Source organism: Hippocampus bargibanti, linkage group LG02, assembly GCF_051943395.1.
Source record: "Hippocampus bargibanti isolate YZ-2025 linkage group LG02, ASM5194339v1, whole genome shotgun sequence".
Classification (NCBI taxonomy): Eukaryota; Metazoa; Chordata; class Actinopteri; order Syngnathiformes; family Syngnathidae; genus Hippocampus; species Hippocampus bargibanti.
In genome coordinates, this window is record NC_142735.1 from 2,935,001 (window position 1) to 2,955,173 (window position 20,173).

At 41.6% G+C, this 20,173-nt stretch overlaps 3 protein-coding genes across 4 annotated transcripts in view; 2 read left to right on the forward strand and 1 right to left on the reverse strand.

The window, feature by feature from the left end:
• Positions 1–8,099, forward strand: part of nexmifb (neurite extension and migration factor b) — a 107,420-nt gene extending 99,321 nt beyond the window's left edge. Inside the window, exons 3-4 of the mRNA XM_089020616.1 lie at positions 1,907–6,113; positions 6,682–8,099. Coding sequence (XP_088876742.1) covers positions 1,907–6,113; positions 6,682–6,859 — 4,385 coding nt within the window. The 3' untranslated portion in view covers positions 6,860–8,099. The remainder of the gene's footprint in view (positions 1–1,906; positions 6,114–6,681) is intronic.
• Positions 1–20,173, reverse strand: part of n4bp3 (NEDD4 binding protein 3) — a 108,171-nt gene that overhangs the window by 44,088 nt on the left and 43,910 nt on the right. The window lies entirely within an intron of this gene.
• On the forward strand, positions 12,994–19,441 carry rlim (ring finger protein, LIM domain interacting). Of its 2 annotated transcripts, none has more exons than XM_089020594.1 (4): positions 12,994–13,137; positions 14,758–14,984; positions 15,860–15,964; positions 16,045–19,440. In XM_089020594.1, exons 2-4 carry the CDS (start codon positions 14,816–14,818, stop codon positions 17,691–17,693), a joined length of 1,923 nt encoding a protein of 640 aa, XP_088876720.1. In that variant the 5' UTR covers positions 12,994–13,137; positions 14,758–14,815; the 3' UTR covers positions 17,694–19,440. The 2 variants fall into 2 exon arrangements, with proteins under 2 accessions (XP_088876720.1, XP_088876730.1); XM_089020604.1 differs by lacking the exon at positions 12,994–13,137 and adding an exon at positions 13,289–13,396 and having other exon boundaries at positions 16,045–19,441.

A 20,173-nucleotide genomic window follows, 5' to 3' on the forward strand; every position in this document is an offset into this window, starting at 1 on the left:
GCAGTCATTTAAACAGCTTCTTCCCCCGTCACCATTAACTCTCTAAACAGTAACTCAAATATAACTGTACAGTGCCTCTTTGCAATTTTTTATGATGATACTTGTGCTGCGTGTTCTACTGGAGACAAATTCCTTGTGTGTTCTATATACTTTCCAAAAATATATATTTTTGCTTGTAAATTCCATTCAATCTCAGTTATGTAGCGAGCTACCGAGCTATCTACAGTAAAGTCTCGTTATATCGATATTCAAGGTAGTCCGAAAAAATATCGATATAACCGGGACTATCGATATATCCGACCCTGTTTGCATGTAATTTTCTCCGTGCGTGCATAGAAATATTATCGATATAACCGGGACTATCGATATATCCGATATCGATATAACGAGACTTTACTGTATTTGCTATTTTTAAGCTATCTTTTAGCTTTTTGTCCAAGAAGTAACTCTTTGAAACTATTCGTGAGGCGACAAAGTTGCTCCAGCTCGTGCTCACTGTTCCAGCTACTACAGCATCAGTGGAGCGGTCATTCTCAGCACTGAAAAGACAGAAAACATAGAACAGTACTGATCAAGGACGACTTTCTTCACTGGCAGTGATCTCCATTGAGACAGAGAGACTTTTTAAACCACAGGTGTCAAAGTGAAGGCCCGCGGGCCAAATCCGGCCCACCACATCATTTTTTTTCGGCCCGCGAAAGCAAATCAAACTTGTTAAATTCCATGATGATTGCTAAAATCACAGCCAAAATTTCATATTTTTGGATGTCAACCACAATAAAAGTCATTATTCTTGAATTCAGATTTGAAAACGAGTTATTCATTAATTTGCTGTGTGCTCTATAGGTAATATTTAAAGGGATTTAAACATTCTAATGGGTTCCCCAAATTCATAACGGCCCTCGAGAGGAAACCATAACTACAATGTGGCCCGCGGCAAAAAATGACTTTGACACCCCTGTTTTAAACTGAAGAAAGATATGGAAGACTTCTACAAAGAAGTTATCGATCCCTTTCTTCAGAAGGAGCGGCGCATAGACTTCATTTATAACGTTTTTTATAATTATTTTTTTCTATGCTATAATTTGTATACAGTATATAAAGAATGCTGACATGACATTTTAAACAAAACATGTTAACCGTTGCCAATCAAATGATGAATAAGCTACTCTGTGGAGTTCATATGTTTGTAAATCTGACTGTGATGACGTCAGTGCCTCACCAGCCATGAACCTCACCGCACGTCACTGATCTTATCCATCCAGCGTATTCACCTTGGAGACTCTCCCATTGTTTTTGGTGGCGACCCGATCCTAGAGTTTTTCTCTTCTTACTTGGCGATTCTCCCATGCTTACTTCTACGTTATAATGAGTTGATACCTCGATTGCAACACAAACGCCGGACTACAAATACGGAAACGGAAATACAAAATCAAACGAAAACAATGTGACGCGCATACGCATCTCATGCTTCATTGACAAAGACTAAATAACCGCATTTTTTTATCGTATAAAAGTTGTTATACGGCGTACACAATTCAAAATGATGATAAAACGTATAAAATACGGGGAAAACGTATAAGTTGACCTGTATGGTGAATCATAGTTGCACTGTACTGTACATTTTTTTTCAGTTTAGAGTTGTTCTTTTACCCTTTCACACTTTTTACCGCTGAACACGCAAGTGATTATGGAACTGTAATGACTCATTACAATTGTTATTATCTAGAATCCTACCTACGTAGTCACACTGTGAATCAGTGCAGTCATTGCTGGGTAAAATTCCCCATACAGGTAGTCAGTTGATAACAACATTTCAAGGCCACGGAACAAAAACATGAAATGCTGTGTTTTTTTACTTTGCCGTAACCGCTCACAGGACTAAACTTTCTTTTCTGTTTTCCAGCAGAGGTATGTGAGCCGATTGCTGACCTGAGTCTAAACAGACTTGTTGATGCTGCTCTCCCGCCCCCAACTCCTCCTGCAGTGGAGTCATCGCAAGGGCTCTGCCCAGCGCAGCAGAGACCCACCCTCTCGTCACCGACGCTCTCCTTCCCCCTCCCACTTGGAACTGACCTTTCCCTTGGTCTGACGACAGTTCCATGCCCGCCCTCCCATGAGGTTCCAACCTTAGTTCCTCACTTTCAACACACCCCGAGTGCCGTATCACTTCACAACCCACCTGTAAGCTCCTGGGGCCCAATGAGAGATACCCAGAAGAGCATTCGGTTGCCTGCTGCCCCCTCCCTGGCACTGAGCATGATGGAGCCTGACAACGTATCTACTCTGACAGAGGAGTGTCTCCTACAGCCGAGCCGCACCTGCCTCGGTTGCTTTATTGAGACCTGCGATGCCAACACTGAACAGAACCCACCACATGAGCCTAGCACGAGCCCTAATTCAGAAACTGGACTAAGTGTACGGATAGGGGACGTGAACCGTGAGGATTTCGCAGACATCAACAACATCAGCATCCAGTGCCTGAGCCATGCGGGGGAGGCAGTGAGTCAGTATGGAGAACAGCTCCTCTCTGACCAGCTGCTTAATTTTCCCCTGCCGAAAGCCTCTGATGAAGGCAAGAGAGTGGAAGAAAATAAAATTACAAATGACTGTGATGACCCCCAGGACGATGCAACAACAAAGAACTTGTATGAAGGACTATTACTGGACAAAGTCAGCGGAGAGGAGGTACTATTGGCGAATGCCAGCCAGGACTGGGGATACTTTGAGTCGTTTATCAGTGAGAGCAAGATGGAGCTACTGGATCTATGCTCCAAGAACGAGTTGTCCGTTAACCTTTTCTCTGAGGAAGATGTTGACAATTTATTTGATGATGAGGACGATGACTCTACCCTAAGTAGTGATGTTTGTTCACTGAAGATTCGTTACGAGTCATTTCAGGACAACATGAGGGAAAAAACAAATGTGCTCCAGGAGGAGACACAGTTTAATTTCTTCCCTAGTGTCCTGGCCAATTGTGCCAAGAAAGAAGAAGGAGTGGGAATCTTGAGGAGGAGTGTTGATGAGCTTCAGGCTAAAACCGATGAGCTCATCCTTCAACCAGATCAGGAAGAAAACCCAGGGGACTGCACTGGCCAGAGCCCTCTTGACGACTCCCAAGGCTCCCCCATGTCAATTCCTAAAGTGAACTATGTCATTGATTTTAATTCCACAGAGGAATCGGGGGAATTTAGCGATGACAGCTCCTGTACTGGATCATCCTCGGACACTGTGCAGGAGGGCAAATCAAAGAAGGCTCACTCCAAAAGGTTCCTCAGTCCCTCAAATCCACTTAACTATGGTTTGCGTTCGAAAAGAAAGGTTCGATATAGCGACGATTACTTGTATGATGTTGACTCGCTTGAGAGTGAGAAGAATGCAGAGAAGAAGGAAAAGGCCCCACCCGGTCAGAAAGAAGAGGAAGATGTAGACTGGTGTCCCAAAAAACGGCGGAAATCATGTCGTAAGGAGCCACCTGTGGTCATCAAGTACATCATCATCAACCGGTTTAAAGGAGAAAGACTCATGTCGGTGAAAGTGGGCAAAGTAAACCCTGCGGATGCTATTGTGAGCTTAAACCCCAAGACAATAAGCAAATATGAGACAATGGCTCCACTGAAGGATTACTGGCAGGCAAAGCAAAGAGACAGACAGGAGCAGCTTAAACTGGTTGCCAGAGATAGACAACAACGTGGTTTTCATCTTAACGGACGCCACCACCGCCCGTTTAATTCTGGTCATCCTAAAAGAAAATACAAGATTGCAAACAGATTAAAGTTTCAGAGGATCCACGCTGTGGAGCAATCAGTCGCCGTGCATGGTTCTCTGCCCTCTGATCAGGCCCATGCAGGTGTCACGAAAGGGGAGGGCACCCTCACGGCGGCGGAGATAACAGCAGCTTCGAACATCTCAGTCGCATTGGACTTCAACTCCATCTCGGACACAATTACAATCAAGAGTCGCTCGCAGGAGAGGGAGGAGAGAGAGGGGAGGAGATTGGGAAGAAATAAAATAGGAAAGATAAGAAAATTTAAAAGTGAAGCGAGGCTGAGAAGCCTTAAAATGAAGGAAGCAGAAGGGGAAGATGGGAAGAGCATGACACGTGGAACAGATGCCACTGCAGCAAACACCGAGGACCTTGCTACTGGTGGAAAAGACGGAAGCGTGAGCTCAACCATAGCCAAAGCAAATTTCTCTGACAATACTGTCACAGTCGACACAGATACGGTGAAATTCCCGTTTGTTTCATCCTCCTGTCCTCCGAGCAAAGCATCACCCACAGAGGAGGTGGAAACTGGGGTTCCTGTCATCCCAGGGGGCTACCTGCAAACCTTGCTAGATGCTACAGACACCTCTGGAGGGACGTCTATCTCCTATTTCCCACAACAGCCTCTCAGGCAACAGTATCCCGTGGGCCTTTCCAGAGAGGAGAAGCAATTTTGCTCCCTTCAACTTGCTCAAAGCTGTGTTCTCTCCCCTCCTTCAGAATCCGAGCTCCAACAATCTCCCCCGAATTGTCCCAGTTTCCCCCAAATGTGGCATCCACAGCTCTGCCCGAATAACAACCGGAACTTTGGACCTGACACCCCCGAGACCCCAGTTTTACCCAACAGCTTTCCACCCGCTGTACCCGTAAGTGAAAAACTTCCCATTTCTAACTACAACCAAGTCAGTCCTGAGGGTGACCAAATACTTTACGAGAAGAACTACTTGACGGAGCCCGGACTACAGCCCGGGACAGATTTGCAGGTGTGCCAGTCAACCGGTGTCGAGGGCCAGGTACAATACCAGAGAGGGTCTCTTTGCACTGACAACGGAAGACTCATCAGCTACGACTCAGTGGGTTCCTTATCAGCCTCCTCAAGCAATTACAGTTCACTAAGCCTCAAATCTTGCGAGCGGGAGGGTGAAGAGGAGGGACGAGACAATTTCTTAGCTCACTGTAGTCCTAAAATGGTGATTCAGCAGAGTATGGATGCCCTCACGCCGCTCAGGGAGTCCTCGGACTTGCTGGACATCTCTAACTTCACCCCTGACAAATTTAGACACTCGTCATTGTCGGAGCTTTCCCCGCCCGAGACGCCCAACCTCTCCCCACAGGTTGCGGGACGTGACATGAAGGCACCTGCTAACGTTGGAAAATATCAGGATGTGAATGATATGTCTACAGAGCGCAACAGGGACCTCAAGTGGAACTGTGACTTAATGCAGCAACCGGAGCACATGGGAAACACCTACTCAGTGGAAGACGGTCAGTTCCCACTACACAATTTTAATAACCAGGATGTATTATGCTTGGATAAAAAGGGGGAACTGGAGGCTACTGACTTTAATGAACAGACTGACGAAATGGCAGTGGCCAAAAGCATTAAGTCAAAGAGGAAAGGCAATTACAAACAGGCAACTGCAGGACAGAGCCCGAAGAAAATACGGGCTCCCAGAACACCCAAGTCAGAGAAGGCAAAGACCCCAAAACAGAATTCCCGTTCAACCAAAAAGATTAAGGCCATGTTAGAGGGTAAGGCAGCCAAGAACCAGGCAGACGGTTACCGCGCAGGCCTGACGGACAGCACAAGCAGCGGGGACTGGTCTGGCCCAGGCTGGTCGGAAAGCAACAGTCTCGTCGGAGACGACCAGAGAGAGTTTGAGGAACCCTCTAATATCCTGTCCAACATTGTCTCCGGTATGGCTGAGGTCCAGAAATTCATGATGGCCTCCATCGAACCACTGTGGAATCCGATGTCTGAGTCCGATGTGCCCTGCGAGGCCAACAGCCTCAACCTAAAGACCCTTAAAATCTTGGCAGGCACCGAGTCCGATCTGAAGAGAAAAGGTGCCATACTAACAGGGGCGGGTAGAGGCAGGAAGGCAGGGGGGAAAGGAGGGAAAAACCAGGCCAAATTCAACCCTACCCATCCCTTATTCCCTCAACTCGCTCTTGGGTGTGACATGTTTGACAAACCCAACTTTATTAACCCGGGACCTGCGCACAAAAAGCTATACCGTCACAAGACCAGTGCAAAGTTTCCTCGCATTGACACACTGAAGGGCAAGCGAGCTGAGAGAGACCCAAATAAGGACATAGCACTGATGACCTCTTTTGAGAAACTGAGGTAATATTTTGTTATCAGCTGCTGTTGCACCCCCACTTTTTCTCCCCCCACCCACAATACCTGAGCCCTCCCTCACAAGCATACCTACACTGACGCTATGCCAGAGCTGCATGAGAACTAAGTTCCCCCCTTGATTTCTCTCACTTCCTTTTATCCCCCCCCCCCTCTCCCCGAAAAGGAAATTACTCTCTGCATGAAAAAAAAAAAACTTCTTGTACGTTGCAAACTACCTATTGGAGTGATTGTGTCAAGCTTGAGTGAGATTTAAAACAACCATGGCTGCATTTTCCTCGCTTTTGTTGTTTCTGCTTCGTTTGTTCTTCTTAGAGTCCGTTTTGAGGTTTTTCTTTTCTTTTTCTTGTTTTGGTCTGGAAAAAAAAGAGAATAACCCTCGAAAAATGTTCCATAAGCTTTTTGAGGAGCTTTCTTTTTTTTTTTTTTTTTGTATTTTCTCAGCAAAACACCAAGTATGTATTTATACCCCCCCCCCTTAAAGATGTAGCTATATACACAAATGCATTGAGTGACATCTACGCACCCCCTCCTCCTCATTTGTTTTTGTATGCAGAATGTGGATGTCCTGTTGTTGCCGTCCTTCATACACTGCCCGGCCCATTTCAAGAGGAAAAACTACAATTAATGAGCCCCATTTAATCACAAGGCATCTTGAAAAACACAAGATCAAGGGACCCTTTTGTATTGATGACATATCAAATGCCTTTTTTTCCACCTCAAGGCCGGAATGATTTTTTTTTTCCTTTTATCAAGCACTTCTTTTTTTTTTCTTCAGGAGTGTCGAGAAAACTGGTTATTCCACATTGACATTTTTACGCCTTGCAAAAGTCATAAAAGCTTCACCCTCAGAGTATTTTTGTCATTGTTGATGTACAGGGACATGCAATATTTGCAAAAAAATGACAACAACAACAAAAAAAAAAAAAAAATATACCTTAAAATCAATGTGCCAAAAGTTACAATGCTGTGTAAATGATCTCTTATACATATATATATGTGTGAATATTGGCTGTTCCTATTTTCTATCTACTGGAATATTGGCTCTTCTCAAAGAGACTTATCACAACAGGAATTCTTTGTTTGGGACTCTCTCTGTGTCTCTCTATGTCCCTTGTCTGATGAAAGGCACCAACAGCTGGCAGTGGTACATCACCACTCACGAAACCAAATCAGAAACAGTCGTGTTACCACCCCACCCCAGCCACCACCACTTTGTTTGCCAAATTCAATTTACCTCAACATCGCCCGACACTGAAAAGCAACAAGAAGAGAGAGGGAAGAAAAAAATAGGAAATTTGCTCTGAAGGCTACAGGATGAGAGCAAGATGCATTCAAGCAAGCTTTCTTGCGGACCAAGGAGAATGTAGTTAGAATGTTTGAGGCGAAAGCAAGGAAATTATTTGTCAGCTTGGGGTTGAGCTTTGTTGAATAGCTCTTTTTTGGACTGAAGTTTCAAGGTAATTTATAACAAGAGAGAGATTGGGATGCGTTCCAAATGGCCGTCGGTCGTGGCATCCTTTGCAGTTCGATTGAATATGAATGTGAAAGCAGATTTCAGTATAAATGCAATCTGGTGAAAGAAAAAGGAAGCGTGTATTTTGATTAATTCCATGCGTAAAGCTTGCTTTGAATAAAATCGAAAGAGTTCGTTTCAATATCCTTTTCTTCACATTCTTGTGAAGTTTTGTTTAGAAATGTAGGTATTATTTTTTTGCACATCTACTTCATGATTATTGTTGCTTACTTTTTCCATTGGATGCCATGGGTTTTTTTTTTTCAATGGTTGTCTTCAGTTGTCATCACAGTTTATGGTCCATATATTGGCAGAAAATCAATATCATACACACACACACACATGTATGTATATGTATAAATATGCATGTATATGTATACATATATGTCTATGTATGTATATTTATACAGTACATATGTATATATATATGTACACACACACACACTTATATACACACACACACACACACACACACACATATATATATATATATATATATATATATAGAGAGAGAGAGAGAGAGAGAGAGAGAGAGAGAGAGAGAGAGAGAGAGAGAGATACATATAGATATACATATATAGCCGCATTTTTTATATCATTTCTAAGCATTCATACATTGTGTGTATGTATATATATATATATATATATATATATATATATATATATATATATATATATATATATGTGTGTGTGTGTGTGTGTGTGTATATATATATATATATATATATATATATATATATATATATATGTGTGTGTGTGTGTGTGTGTGTGTGTGTGTATATATATATATATATATATATATATATATATATATATATATATATATATATATATATATACACAAGGATGGTCTATTTGCCTTTTTTTAAACAACTGCTACTCATTTGTAACTGTACATCCAGGAGCATCCCGGATATACAATCAATCTTACAAATAGTTGCAAAATAATAACAATAATTTAAAATATCTTATTTCATGAACATGTGGCTTCTTTTACATATTACACCCAAGACAAAGGCTTGTGTTAATTGTTTGGGCAGATAATTTCATTTTAAGGTGATGAGCGCAGATGCGGAAGCTTGAAGGGCGTGGTGGCAAAAGGATGATAGTAATAAGATCCAAATCAAAGTATTGCTTTTTTTTTTTTTGGTTTTGTTTTCCCTCTCTGCCATGATCCTGCGTTTCTCTCCTCCAGAATATCAGGGTTAGGACCAAGATGAGCTGCTGATGGGAAGCTCCACATGGGTTGCAAACCCATTTCGACTGCCTTCTCTCATTTCTGCCTATTGTCAAATTGAATGTACTTATCATTTAAGTTCTTTTTTTTTTCTTTTTCTTTATGAAATGTGCCACTGTTGAGCTGCCTCATTTTAATGGTGCTAAGAAAGATTTTATTTTGTTTCGTTTGCTTTTGTTTTTCCCAGAGTTAACAAAAAAAAAAAAAAAGAAATGCAAACTCGATTAGGTTCCTAATCCTCTTTATGAATGTATATTATGACGTTATGTTTGATGTATTCACTTCATGATTCGTTGACATTGATTGGAATTACTTTTGCTCTTTTCGTTCAAATATTGCCAAGCTTTATATATACTGTCTAGAGTTGTATCCAGAAGGAATCTTAAAGAACTCTTGACACAACAAAATCTTGTATATTTTTTGTGTGCCAATTTGTAACATATTTTGTAAGTGTATATTTTTCTTAGAAAGTGCTGTGAAGTATTTGTGTGTGTGAGTAACCTTTTATGCGCCTCAATGGGCAGTCGAAAAGGATATACAATGATAAGTTTCTGGTTTTAAAAACCAAAATATGAAAGTATCGACAAAAAAAAAAAAAAAAACTAGAAATATTTACATTTTGTTGGGAGTTCTTTTTTTGTAATAAGACCATGATCTTGTTGTGTGAGTGTTGTGTTACTGTGTAAAACACAAATAAGCAAAGGGGGGAAAAAGAAAACGTTGGAAAGAAAAAAATATATCGATATAATTTGTGAACAATTTGCTGTTTTATAGAATTTCATGGACATTATTTGAGTATTCTTTTTTTTTTTTTTTTTGTTTTTTTTTTTTTTTGTTTTGTTGTAACTGTTGCAAAGGTTTTAAATATTTGTGATCAAGCCTTGTATGGTGATAATGTAATATTGGTAACTTGCTGAGTTTTGTAATAATGTTTATGGAGTAAATATACAAATTAAAATAAGATTTTGAATGCTGCTTTCTGAAGAGAATAGGCTTGTGTTATTTCACTGGTGTCCAAGTCAACAAATTACTTTCTGATGGGGGGATGAGTGTGGGATGGGGGGGGAGGCGGATAGATAGATAGATAGATAGATAGATAGATAGATAGATAGATAGATAGATAGATAGATAGATAGATAGATAGATAGATAGATAGATAGATAGATAGATAGATAGATAGATAGATAGATAGATAGATAGATAGATAGATAGATAGATAGGTAGCAGTGACGTGCGGTGAGGTTCATGGCTGGTGAGGCACTGACGTCATCGATGACGTCGCCACTCGTCTCTACTTCGTATTTGAATGGTAAATGTGAAAATTCAGCGATTTTGAAAAAAATCCTAAAAAGGTGAAGTTAAATCACTAAATACATCTAACTGTTTAATTTATTTTTTCATTTGATATTTCCACGACAGCTTTCCATGATGAAATGTGAGGCACTGCCTCACCTGCCTCCACTGACTGCACGTCACTGCTGGTGAGGCACTGACATCATCAGTCAGATTTACAAACATGACCCTACAGAGCAGCTTATTCACCATTTGCTTGGCAACAGTTAATCACCAGCGACCCCTAGCATGAGGCAGGAAAACTGCGTGCCTCACCGAATGCCTCTTCGCTGGCGTTTTATGATCACTCAATAGCTCAGCACAAGAAACAAACACGTTACACACATACTGTTGTTGATGAAAAAAAACAGCACTGTACATTATATACACCAGCGAAGCTATGTAAATTTAGCTGTGGTTGAACATTTTAATAAACATACCGACATACAGAGAGACAGCAATACCATCCCACGGCATAACTTGCGCAATCCATGGTGAGGCTCAGAGGGCAGCTGCCTCACCGCATGTCTCTTCTCAGTATTTGAACGGAAATTCCGCGATTTTCAAAAAAATAAACATCCAAAATGGTAACTTTAAATGGAAATTATCTGTAAAGCACACATTACTAAATACAATCATTTAATGTATTTTTTTTTCTTTACATAATGACAGGTGAGGCACTGCCTCCCCTGCCTCTAGTGACTGCACGTCACTGGTAGGTAGATAGATAGATAGATAGATAGATAGATAGATAGATAGATAGATAGATAGATAGATAGATAGATAGATAGATAGATAGATAGATAGATAGATAGATAGATAGATAGATAGATAGATAGATAGATAGATAGATAGATAGATAGATAGATAGATAGATAGATAGATAGATAGATAGATAGAAATAAGAGGATGAATTTTCCCGAAGCACCATTCATCCCTAATTAGTCTTCCCTATCTCTCTTCACAATGTTGTAAGATTCTTTGGCAAAAGGTATTTCAATTTCTTTAGGTCCAGCATTGAATCATTATTATTTTAATGTCAGAACTAATTAGCACTCAGGGTCAGGCATAGCTGGAGTGATTGCTCATCCGTAACTCCGAGCTAGGCACTGTGGTCTACTTTGCAATTCATTTGGGCACGCTTAATTGGAGGTGGTGAGATTATAAACACACCGTGTGATATATGCTTCCAAAATTGTCAGGTGATATTCATTTGTTTGTTCTGTAGTCACCCATAACAGTTAAGACAGCAAGCCAATTATAAAATAGAATATGTCATATAGGGGATCTGATACCTTCTGTGAGAGTTTTGTTAGTGCATTTGTATTTTTTAGTCCTTCAGAGCATATAAAAAAACTACATCTGCACGTTTGCGTATATTTCCCCCAGTCAACAAACATATTAACAGGTTTTGTTTGACTGTTGGTCTGAATTTTCCAGTGCTTGAGCAGATCCGTTAAGGTGGCGTATTAACACACCTTATAAGATAACTGTTTTTATGCACAATTGTACAATAATATTTTTTTTTGTTAATAATGTATTGTACAGCGCATAAGTATAGTTTGAATGGTTAGATTTTATGTCTCATATGCATAGTGGGACCTGGTCAAACTCACAGTGCAGATGCATCGTACTTTGTCCATTGCAAAGTACTTACAATTCCTGCCCTTTAATAATAATAATAATAATAATAATAATAATAATAATAATACATTTCATTTTAAGCGCCTTTTAAAGCTCTCAACGACACTTTACAGTCACAGACAAGCATAGATATTATAATAAATAAAATACAATCACAAATAGAATACAATAAATAAAATACAGTCATAAATAGAAACAAGAGAAAGACCTACACACAAAATGCGATTTTAAATAAGTGGTTTTTGAGATCGGATTTGAAGGTGGGAAGAGAATCGGTGTTACGAATGTTGGGAGGAAGTGAAGAGCAGCTGAAAGCCCTGTCCTCCATCGTGCTGAGACGGGGGGGGGGGGGGGGGGGGGTGCATACAAAGGTGGTAAGGGGGGTTAACTAATAACCTTTTAGGTTATTTTTAAGGGGCTTTAACCAATAGACATGAATACATCCCGATTACCAGTAATAATGTTTGTGACGCATTCTCGTCAAAATAATGTTCAATCCAAATAATGACACATTGGACCTTGGATACCGAGTAGAAAACTTCCGGGGACAGCAGTTACAACAGTGGACTGCTTATCATGTTATCAAGTTATAAGGTGTATGAAAGGCTTCAACGTTTGAACCAAATGTGTACTGTTTGTAATGTTTTCTTTAAAAAAATACATCTCTGCATACAGATAAGGCAACCCACACGACTGCAGTTCATTGCTCATAAATATATATTATGTCCTGTCCCTCTCGGTGACCAATCTTTAATTGGACCCACCGAGGATAGACTCTAACTCGGATAGACGAACCGAGCAACTGACGAACAGGTTGGTTGTTATGTAGGCATGTAAATAAAATCGAAGATTTTATTTACATACAAGAGCCAAGTAGAACTTGCCAAGTACCACTTGGCAAATACTTGCCAAGTACTACTTGGCGTGTGCAGTATAGCCACGATGTGACGCTGTGACCAAACTGAGTGATTCCATTCAAAACAAACACATATTTAAAATTTATTTCCTGAACTTTATCTTCTAGGCAGTACATCCTCCGATTGGTTCACGCGATAACCGTGGCGTCGACGTTCGAAAACAGCTGTTTAACGTCAAGACTTGCTCCTGCAAGTCTACATTCAGGGAATGAAATTTTCCCATTACGGAAGAACGTGATAGCTTTCACAAGAGAAACAAAATGGACTCCTGAAACTACCTTTCACGTTACAGTCAATCGTTGTTTTAAGGTTATCGGAAGAACATCTGGGACTTAATATCCAACCATTACTCTCGTCACCGAGCAGGTAACATAATAGCGACCCTTTGAGAGACTGTTTATGTTTCCTGGCACTCTTATTTTGAGCGAATCAATTCGGGACTATATGTGCTTGCCTAGTCCTGATTTAGAACGTCATTGCTACCTGCCGTCCGCTTAGTTAGCTCAACATTGGCTAATGGCTGTCGATGACGCTACACTTTAGCGACTTGGAACAATCCCATCGCGTTGTTAAACATTTGTTCTCGCGTTGTCATCTGATTTACAATTCTGATTGACCTTCCCAGGTAGGTGTTCTCGACAAATTTGCGGTACTAACGACGCTATCGTAACGATAAGCGAAAGGCCCGTTTGAATATTACGTTCTGAGCGGCCACTCCGTTAGTTAGCATTGTAGACATCACCCATGTAGCAATTTGTCTCTTCGTATCCGACGAATAAACCAATAAAACGCTTTGGATTTGAACTCTTTAACTGTAATTGTACGTCAAGTGGTTTCAGCCACCCTTTTTACATTAAGTCTAGTGTCCGTGCACTGATAGCAATAACGCAAAGTAGAAGCCATTTTGTCTTGCCTTTATTTCTCAATTTTTAAAAAATGATTTCCTTTAAATTAGACTTCTCCTTATCAGTTTTATATCTAATTTTCCTTCGAACAACTCCATAGTTTCGCTGGACTACAGATTATAGTGCTACAATTTTAGCGAATTGAAATGATAACCTGACTTCTGATTTTAGGTAATATCTAATCCGTGTATTAACGGCGATTTTCGAAATGGATTGTCATGTCACGAAAAATAACTAATTATTCAACTGTTTTTACTATAACACGTCTGAAAAACACGTCGAGTCAGGCGGAGTAATACAGTGTTTTGCAAGTTATTCAACATCTTGAATGATTGGAGCTTTTCCATCAGATTCTTCAAAAGTCTCTATTGAAGACAAGCAAGACATTAACAGTTAAATGTAAATCTTTCAGGACATAAAATGTTTACACGTGATGCATGCCTAAGGTTATGAGAGTCTTCGTCTTCTTTTCCTTTTGGCTTTTCCCTTCAAGGGGTCGCCACGGCAAATCAGTGTCCTCCATCTTTAGAGGTTTGATCCGCATGTTTGTTTTGGCCAAGCTTTTACGTCGAATGCCCTTCCTGACACAACCCTCTGTATTTATCCGGGCTTGGGACCGGCACAAGAAGACTAATGTTCCTTTGTGGCTACAAAACAAGGAACTCGCTCAGTAAAAGGCTCCCGAACACAAAATCGGCACAGCAATATTCAAAAAAAGCAAAAACTATACTCACTATTTGATGACAATTATGAGAGTAAACAAATAAAAAATAAATAACAAGTATTTTACCAAATGGTTCTCACGGTAAGTTCCCACAAAATAGAACATTGAGACTATTGTGATGTTGTACTTTTAATTCAAATTGAACTGAAAGGCCTAAATTCTTCAAGTTGTCTTCAAATGATTGAAGCATGTCTCATATACCATTGTTATGTCTTAGAATATCTTGTTTTCTATCCTTTTACCCCCACCCCAACTCCATCCCTTTTCAATTGCTGCTGTGGACTGCAAATTTCCCCATTGTGGGACGAATAAAGGTATACTGATTCTTATTCTGATGTACATATGTGTTTCATCCAGCTTCTAAATCTTGCCGGAGACTGGAGAATCTTCCCGGACCTCTTCCCCTTCTAACTCAATGGAAGGGCCTGACAGTTCAGAGCAAAGCGGCAGTGACCAGCCAGAGTCGCAGCGCAGGAGGCAGCTAGATCGTCTTGATAGAGAAGAGGCCTTCTACCAGTTTGTCAACAATCTCAGTGATGAGGACTATCGTCTCATGAGGGATAACAATCTTTTGGGTACCCCAGGTAAACCATTTTCCGTTTTATGGATATTTAATTTTACAGGACATTCCGTCAGCTCAATATAGGATTCCAATTCCGATGATTAATCCAAAAGTAGGCCTTGGGCAAATTTGTTCACATTTTGTGTATCTAATAAGCAGTATGCCGTTTTAGGTGTCTGTGGTTGGATTTAAAGGTGGTTCAAGTGACAGATAGCCCCCAAAAAAGGAGAGGTTGACTCTCGTCATGGCCAGGACGTCTTGCCTTGCTCTAGAATCAAAACAATGGCTTCAGATTCGGAGAAGATGCTTTGTTACTCATCCAGTTATGAATATGATTCAAATAGTTCTGAAGAGGAAAGCATAAATGTTTGCAATCGATTAAAGAAGTCCTCCCGTATCAATTCGAGGCGCCAGGACTCCAATGTAGCATCCCAGAAAATGCACAAGATGGCGCCCAAGCTCCGTTGGAAATGGGCTGATTTGTCTGCTGGGAATTTGTGTCAACTAGTATCAAATAGTAGTTTTGGTGCAACACGCAACAATATCACCATCACATTATTTATGTGTTCCCTTCTAATTTTGCCATCAACACAGATCAGAAGTTTTCAGACCAAACAAAGTACCCAAAATGCATTGTGTGTAGCTTTCTCGGTCAGGAGCATTCCAGACGTGATGTCACGTCAGGCATCGTCATCAACTCGAAAACGAGACTTGCTGAATAGTCATGGACACAACTTGTCCGGAGGCGTTGGTTGTCCATTAAGCTCGGAGTTTTTAAGACAAACTTGATACGAAATGACATTGAACGAATAAATTAGTGGGGTGAGGAGACACGGCACCCAGTTTTCTTATTGATAAAGTACTATTGTTATGTTTTTACTGTAATATTTTTTTCAGGAGAGGCAACGGAGGATGAGCTGTTAAGTAGACTCCAGAATATCAAAAATGGCGCAGAGCCGCAGAGTAATGCGCCCAGCACCGAAAACGTAGATGAGCCCGGCGGTAAGTTTGAAATATCCTATGCTTTGTATTTAAAATTGGTATATCAGTGGTGAACCTGAAGTGCTTTGGCATATCTTTAGAGCAACCTGAACCCTCTGAAGATCCCGCGAATGGAGATAGTCTCCTGGAATGGCTGAACACTGTGAGGCGCACGGGCAACACAACCAGAACTGGCCATCGGGGAAACCAGTCGTGGAGGGCTGTAAGTCAGACCAACCCGAACAGCGGAGACTTTCGATTCAGCCTGGAAATCAGCGTCAATCGCACTTTAGCAGAGCAGCAGGCGGCTGCCGAAGGAGAGCAAGAGCCTCCAGGGTCTCAAGCAGCGGAGGGAACTGCTGAACCACCCGTTCTCATGGAGACGGCAGTGGTAGAAGAACCGAGTGTTGAAGAGATGGCTGTCGTTGTTGAGCCGGAACCTGAGCCTCAGCCTGAGCAGGAGATGGTTGTTTCGAGTGAGACGCACGAAGAACCTCCCATCTCGCCAGTTGTCGTGCCAGATCAACCCATGGTTTCTTTGCGTCTACGTAGAGTACGCAGGAGGGCTCGCAGCCGCAGTTCAGAATCGTGGCGAACCGGGGCTCGTACATCCAGGAGTCGCTCCCCTCTTCGTTCCGATCGTCTGGAAGGGGTCCCCAATCGCCGCTTTGCTCAAACATCTCAAAGCCCCAGCAGCAATCCTAGCACACCGCCCGCCCCTCAAGTTGAGGGTAGTTCTCGGACTCGACAGCATGTTGTTTCCAGACAAAGTGCTGCTGAGACTGATATTCAAGAGGCCAGAGTTGAAACTGAACAAAGTCCTGAGACCCAAAGCGTTGCCTCCCAAGAAGGAGAAAGCGGAGTTGAAGGGGGTGCGGCTGGACGACGGCCCCCGACTATCATGCTTGATCTCCAGGTGCGCCGCGTTCGTCCAGGCGAGTATCGCCAAAGGGACAGCATCGCGAGTCGCACCCGTTCGCGCTCGCAAAACTCAAACAACACATTTCTTTATGAAAGTGAGCGCGGTGGATTTCGTAGGACTTTCTCACGGTCGGAGCGTGCCGGCGTGCGGACCTATGTCAGTACAATTCGTATCCCCATCCGCAGAATCTCGGATGCGGGTTTGGGAGAGGCCACCTCAATGGCTCTCCAGTCGATGATTCGCCAGATCATGACGGGCTTCGGTGAGCTCGGCTACCTCATGGATTCCGACTCGGACTCTTCCGATTCCAACCGCGGAGCCAACGCATCTGCAGATTTGCCTGAAACCGCCGAGACCCCGGATACCGGCGCTCCTGCCGCTCCTGTTGTGGAAGAACCAACCGTGGCTTCCGGCGTCAGGGCGAGGACCGGTGAGACGGATACGGATGAAGGACATGCCGCCCCTGCACCGACCCCCGGCGGCAGGGCTCGGCCCAGACCGTCTATCAGCCTTGAGGAGCCGAGCTCGTTACCCCTTCTGCGACTGGCTCATTTCTTCCTATTAAACGACGAAGATGAGGACCAACCCCAAGGGCTGACCAAAGAACAGATCGACAACCTCGCCATGCGCAACTTTGGCGAAAGTGACGCCTTGAAGACTTGCAGTGTCTGTATAACAGAGTACGCGGAAGGAAACAAGCTCCGGAAGCTTCCTTGCTCTCACGAGTATCACATGCACTGCATCGATCGCTGGCTGTCCGAAAACTCCACCTGCCCCATCTGCCGCAGCGTAGTTCTGGTGTCTACCAATCGAGAGAGCGTCGTGTAGTTCATAGCAGTCCCTCTTTGTCCCACACATAAGGGATCTAATAACCCAACTTCATTCACAACTTGGAGAGTTGAAATCTCGATCATCTGTACCATTTCCAAGTTCTATATCGACGTCATCACCAATTGGATTTGGTTTGCTTCACGCTGGCACTGCCGGAAGTTTACGGTTGCTGTGGTATTCTGGTTTCACGATATACCGAGTTTGAACGTGTCGGCTTTACTTCCAGTCATAGACAAATAATGAGCGACAACAAATCATATCTTATTCAATGAAGACGGTTGTAAAGCTACGCCTGGGGAAACTTCAATCGTCAATTGATAGACTTGACGAATACTAATAAATTTCCACCTTTTCCAAAGTGAGTCAACACACCATGCATGCTGTTTGAATCAAGCCCATAGTGACCATTCTGTTTTCAAGGTGTGTTTTGTCAGAGGTCGGGAAGGGGGTTGAGAGTACGAGAGACAGAGACCGCCACTCACTCTGGTTATAAAAGCTGTGCACCTGCAGGCAGTTCGAGCAGCTCAAACTGCACCAGTTTAATTAGCTCCTAATCAATGCCTTATATACCATAAGGCGTCTTGGTACCAGTTACTCCAGTTTAAAGTATTAGCTGTAAATATGCTTGTATAGATAATTTTGAGTCATCCTTTGTATCAGTGGTATTATTTTTGAATTGTAAATCATTAATAAGATTGGAGGTTTATTAGCCATTGTAATCGTCGACCAAGGCAACTCTTGATTTAAATGGAAACAGAGCTGGGCTCCCATCTCCGGACAATTTTATTCATTGAACAAAGGAGTTGCTTTGTCAGTTCAGCCATTCACTGCCGTGTTTGTTAACTATGGCATAAAGTCCATGTGCAATTGTTTCATCAATTACGAAAGTATGGGGGGGAAAAAAAGGGTTACATTAAAAAACACATAACTCAACTTTTGGATTAGTATCATATTTGGCTACGTCACTGCCTGGAATTAGGGGTGTCGCTGGTAGTTGTACATATTGGTTTGAAATCATGCTGTTGATGTGAATTTTACATTTCCAGCGCTGACAAAAAAAAAAAAAAAATCAAAACACGACTAGTCTCTCTGTCAATGGTTTGCTCTTAAAAGATTCTTAAAATGTTCCTGTAGGCACGTCGCGCAATACATTTTTCCACCAACCATCAGTTGCCTGGTTTACTCTCACGTGACCGTATTGTTTTGTTAGGATTACTCAGCCAAATGTAACACAGCTTAAATTTCTTAATAGGAGATGAAAATAATACCAATAATTTGCAGAATGTAATTTTTATTTGCAATCCCAAAATTTTTAATAATCCAGTCTTCATGCTTCGGTTTTAATCGGAGTATGGTAGACTGTCAAAAGATGTTCAGCCTCATTAAATGCCCATTACATGAAATTCTAAGTTACCCAAACAAATAATTATATAACCATTTGCTATTATTAAATCTATGTTCAATTGTTAAAATCCCCAAATAACGATTTATTGCGTTATTAAATGTGCTGAAGTACATTTCTATATTAGAATCTGTGTCAGGTTTTATGGCACTATTAATGAACAATAACACGGGACATCTTTGCCTTGGACTCCATTTTGTTTTGCGGATCCAAAAAAAAAAAGGCAGATTTTGTCAATGTTGAAGACCACAAACTTGTGTATATTTTTTTTCTGTGAATTTGAATGGAAACTTAACTGCTGAATTAAACAACTTATGCCACGAATGTATTTGTCAGGTATCATGGTGTGAATATTTGAAAACATCAAACAGGTTTTTTTTCTACAGTAATCCTTTGCTACCTACATGGTTTGATTATCGCGGTTTTCACGCATCAGTTTTGATTCATTGTGATTTGTTTCCAGAAAAAAAAAACTATCAAATAACTCAGGTTTTGCACATGACTGTAGCTTGATTGGTTCCCAGCGCTGACGTCACCCAATGACAGCACAATATTTCATGATTTACAGCCCCGCCCAGACCCCCCTTCCGTGTTATGCCGTGGGTTACACTTATCAGTCACTCGTGATGGGGAATTCCGGCTCTTTTCAGAGACCCGGTTCTTTTGGCTCGGCTCACTAAAAAGATCCGGCTCATATGGCTTCCAAATGGCTCCTCATTATTTTTTGTAGCTTAAATTAACTATCAAAAATCATATAAAATTAGGTGAAAAACGAATTACTCATGTAAAAAAATATATAATAAATATTGTATTTATATGTGCACAGAGAGCATCCACTAACTTTCACTTTCCCTGTGGTTACTCTGGTCTGATGGTCAGCTGTCACTAATTTGCTTTTCATATTAATAATGCTATCATACCAACTAGTAAAAAATATATGTATGAATAATAATAACAGCATAATGTGATAACATTTGTCCAGCTCTCTACCCATCCCCCTTCTCACTGCTGGGTGTGTCTGTAATTCTCCCCTCCCTCCTCTACTACGGATCTTGACCAATCACGTGCGGTTTTA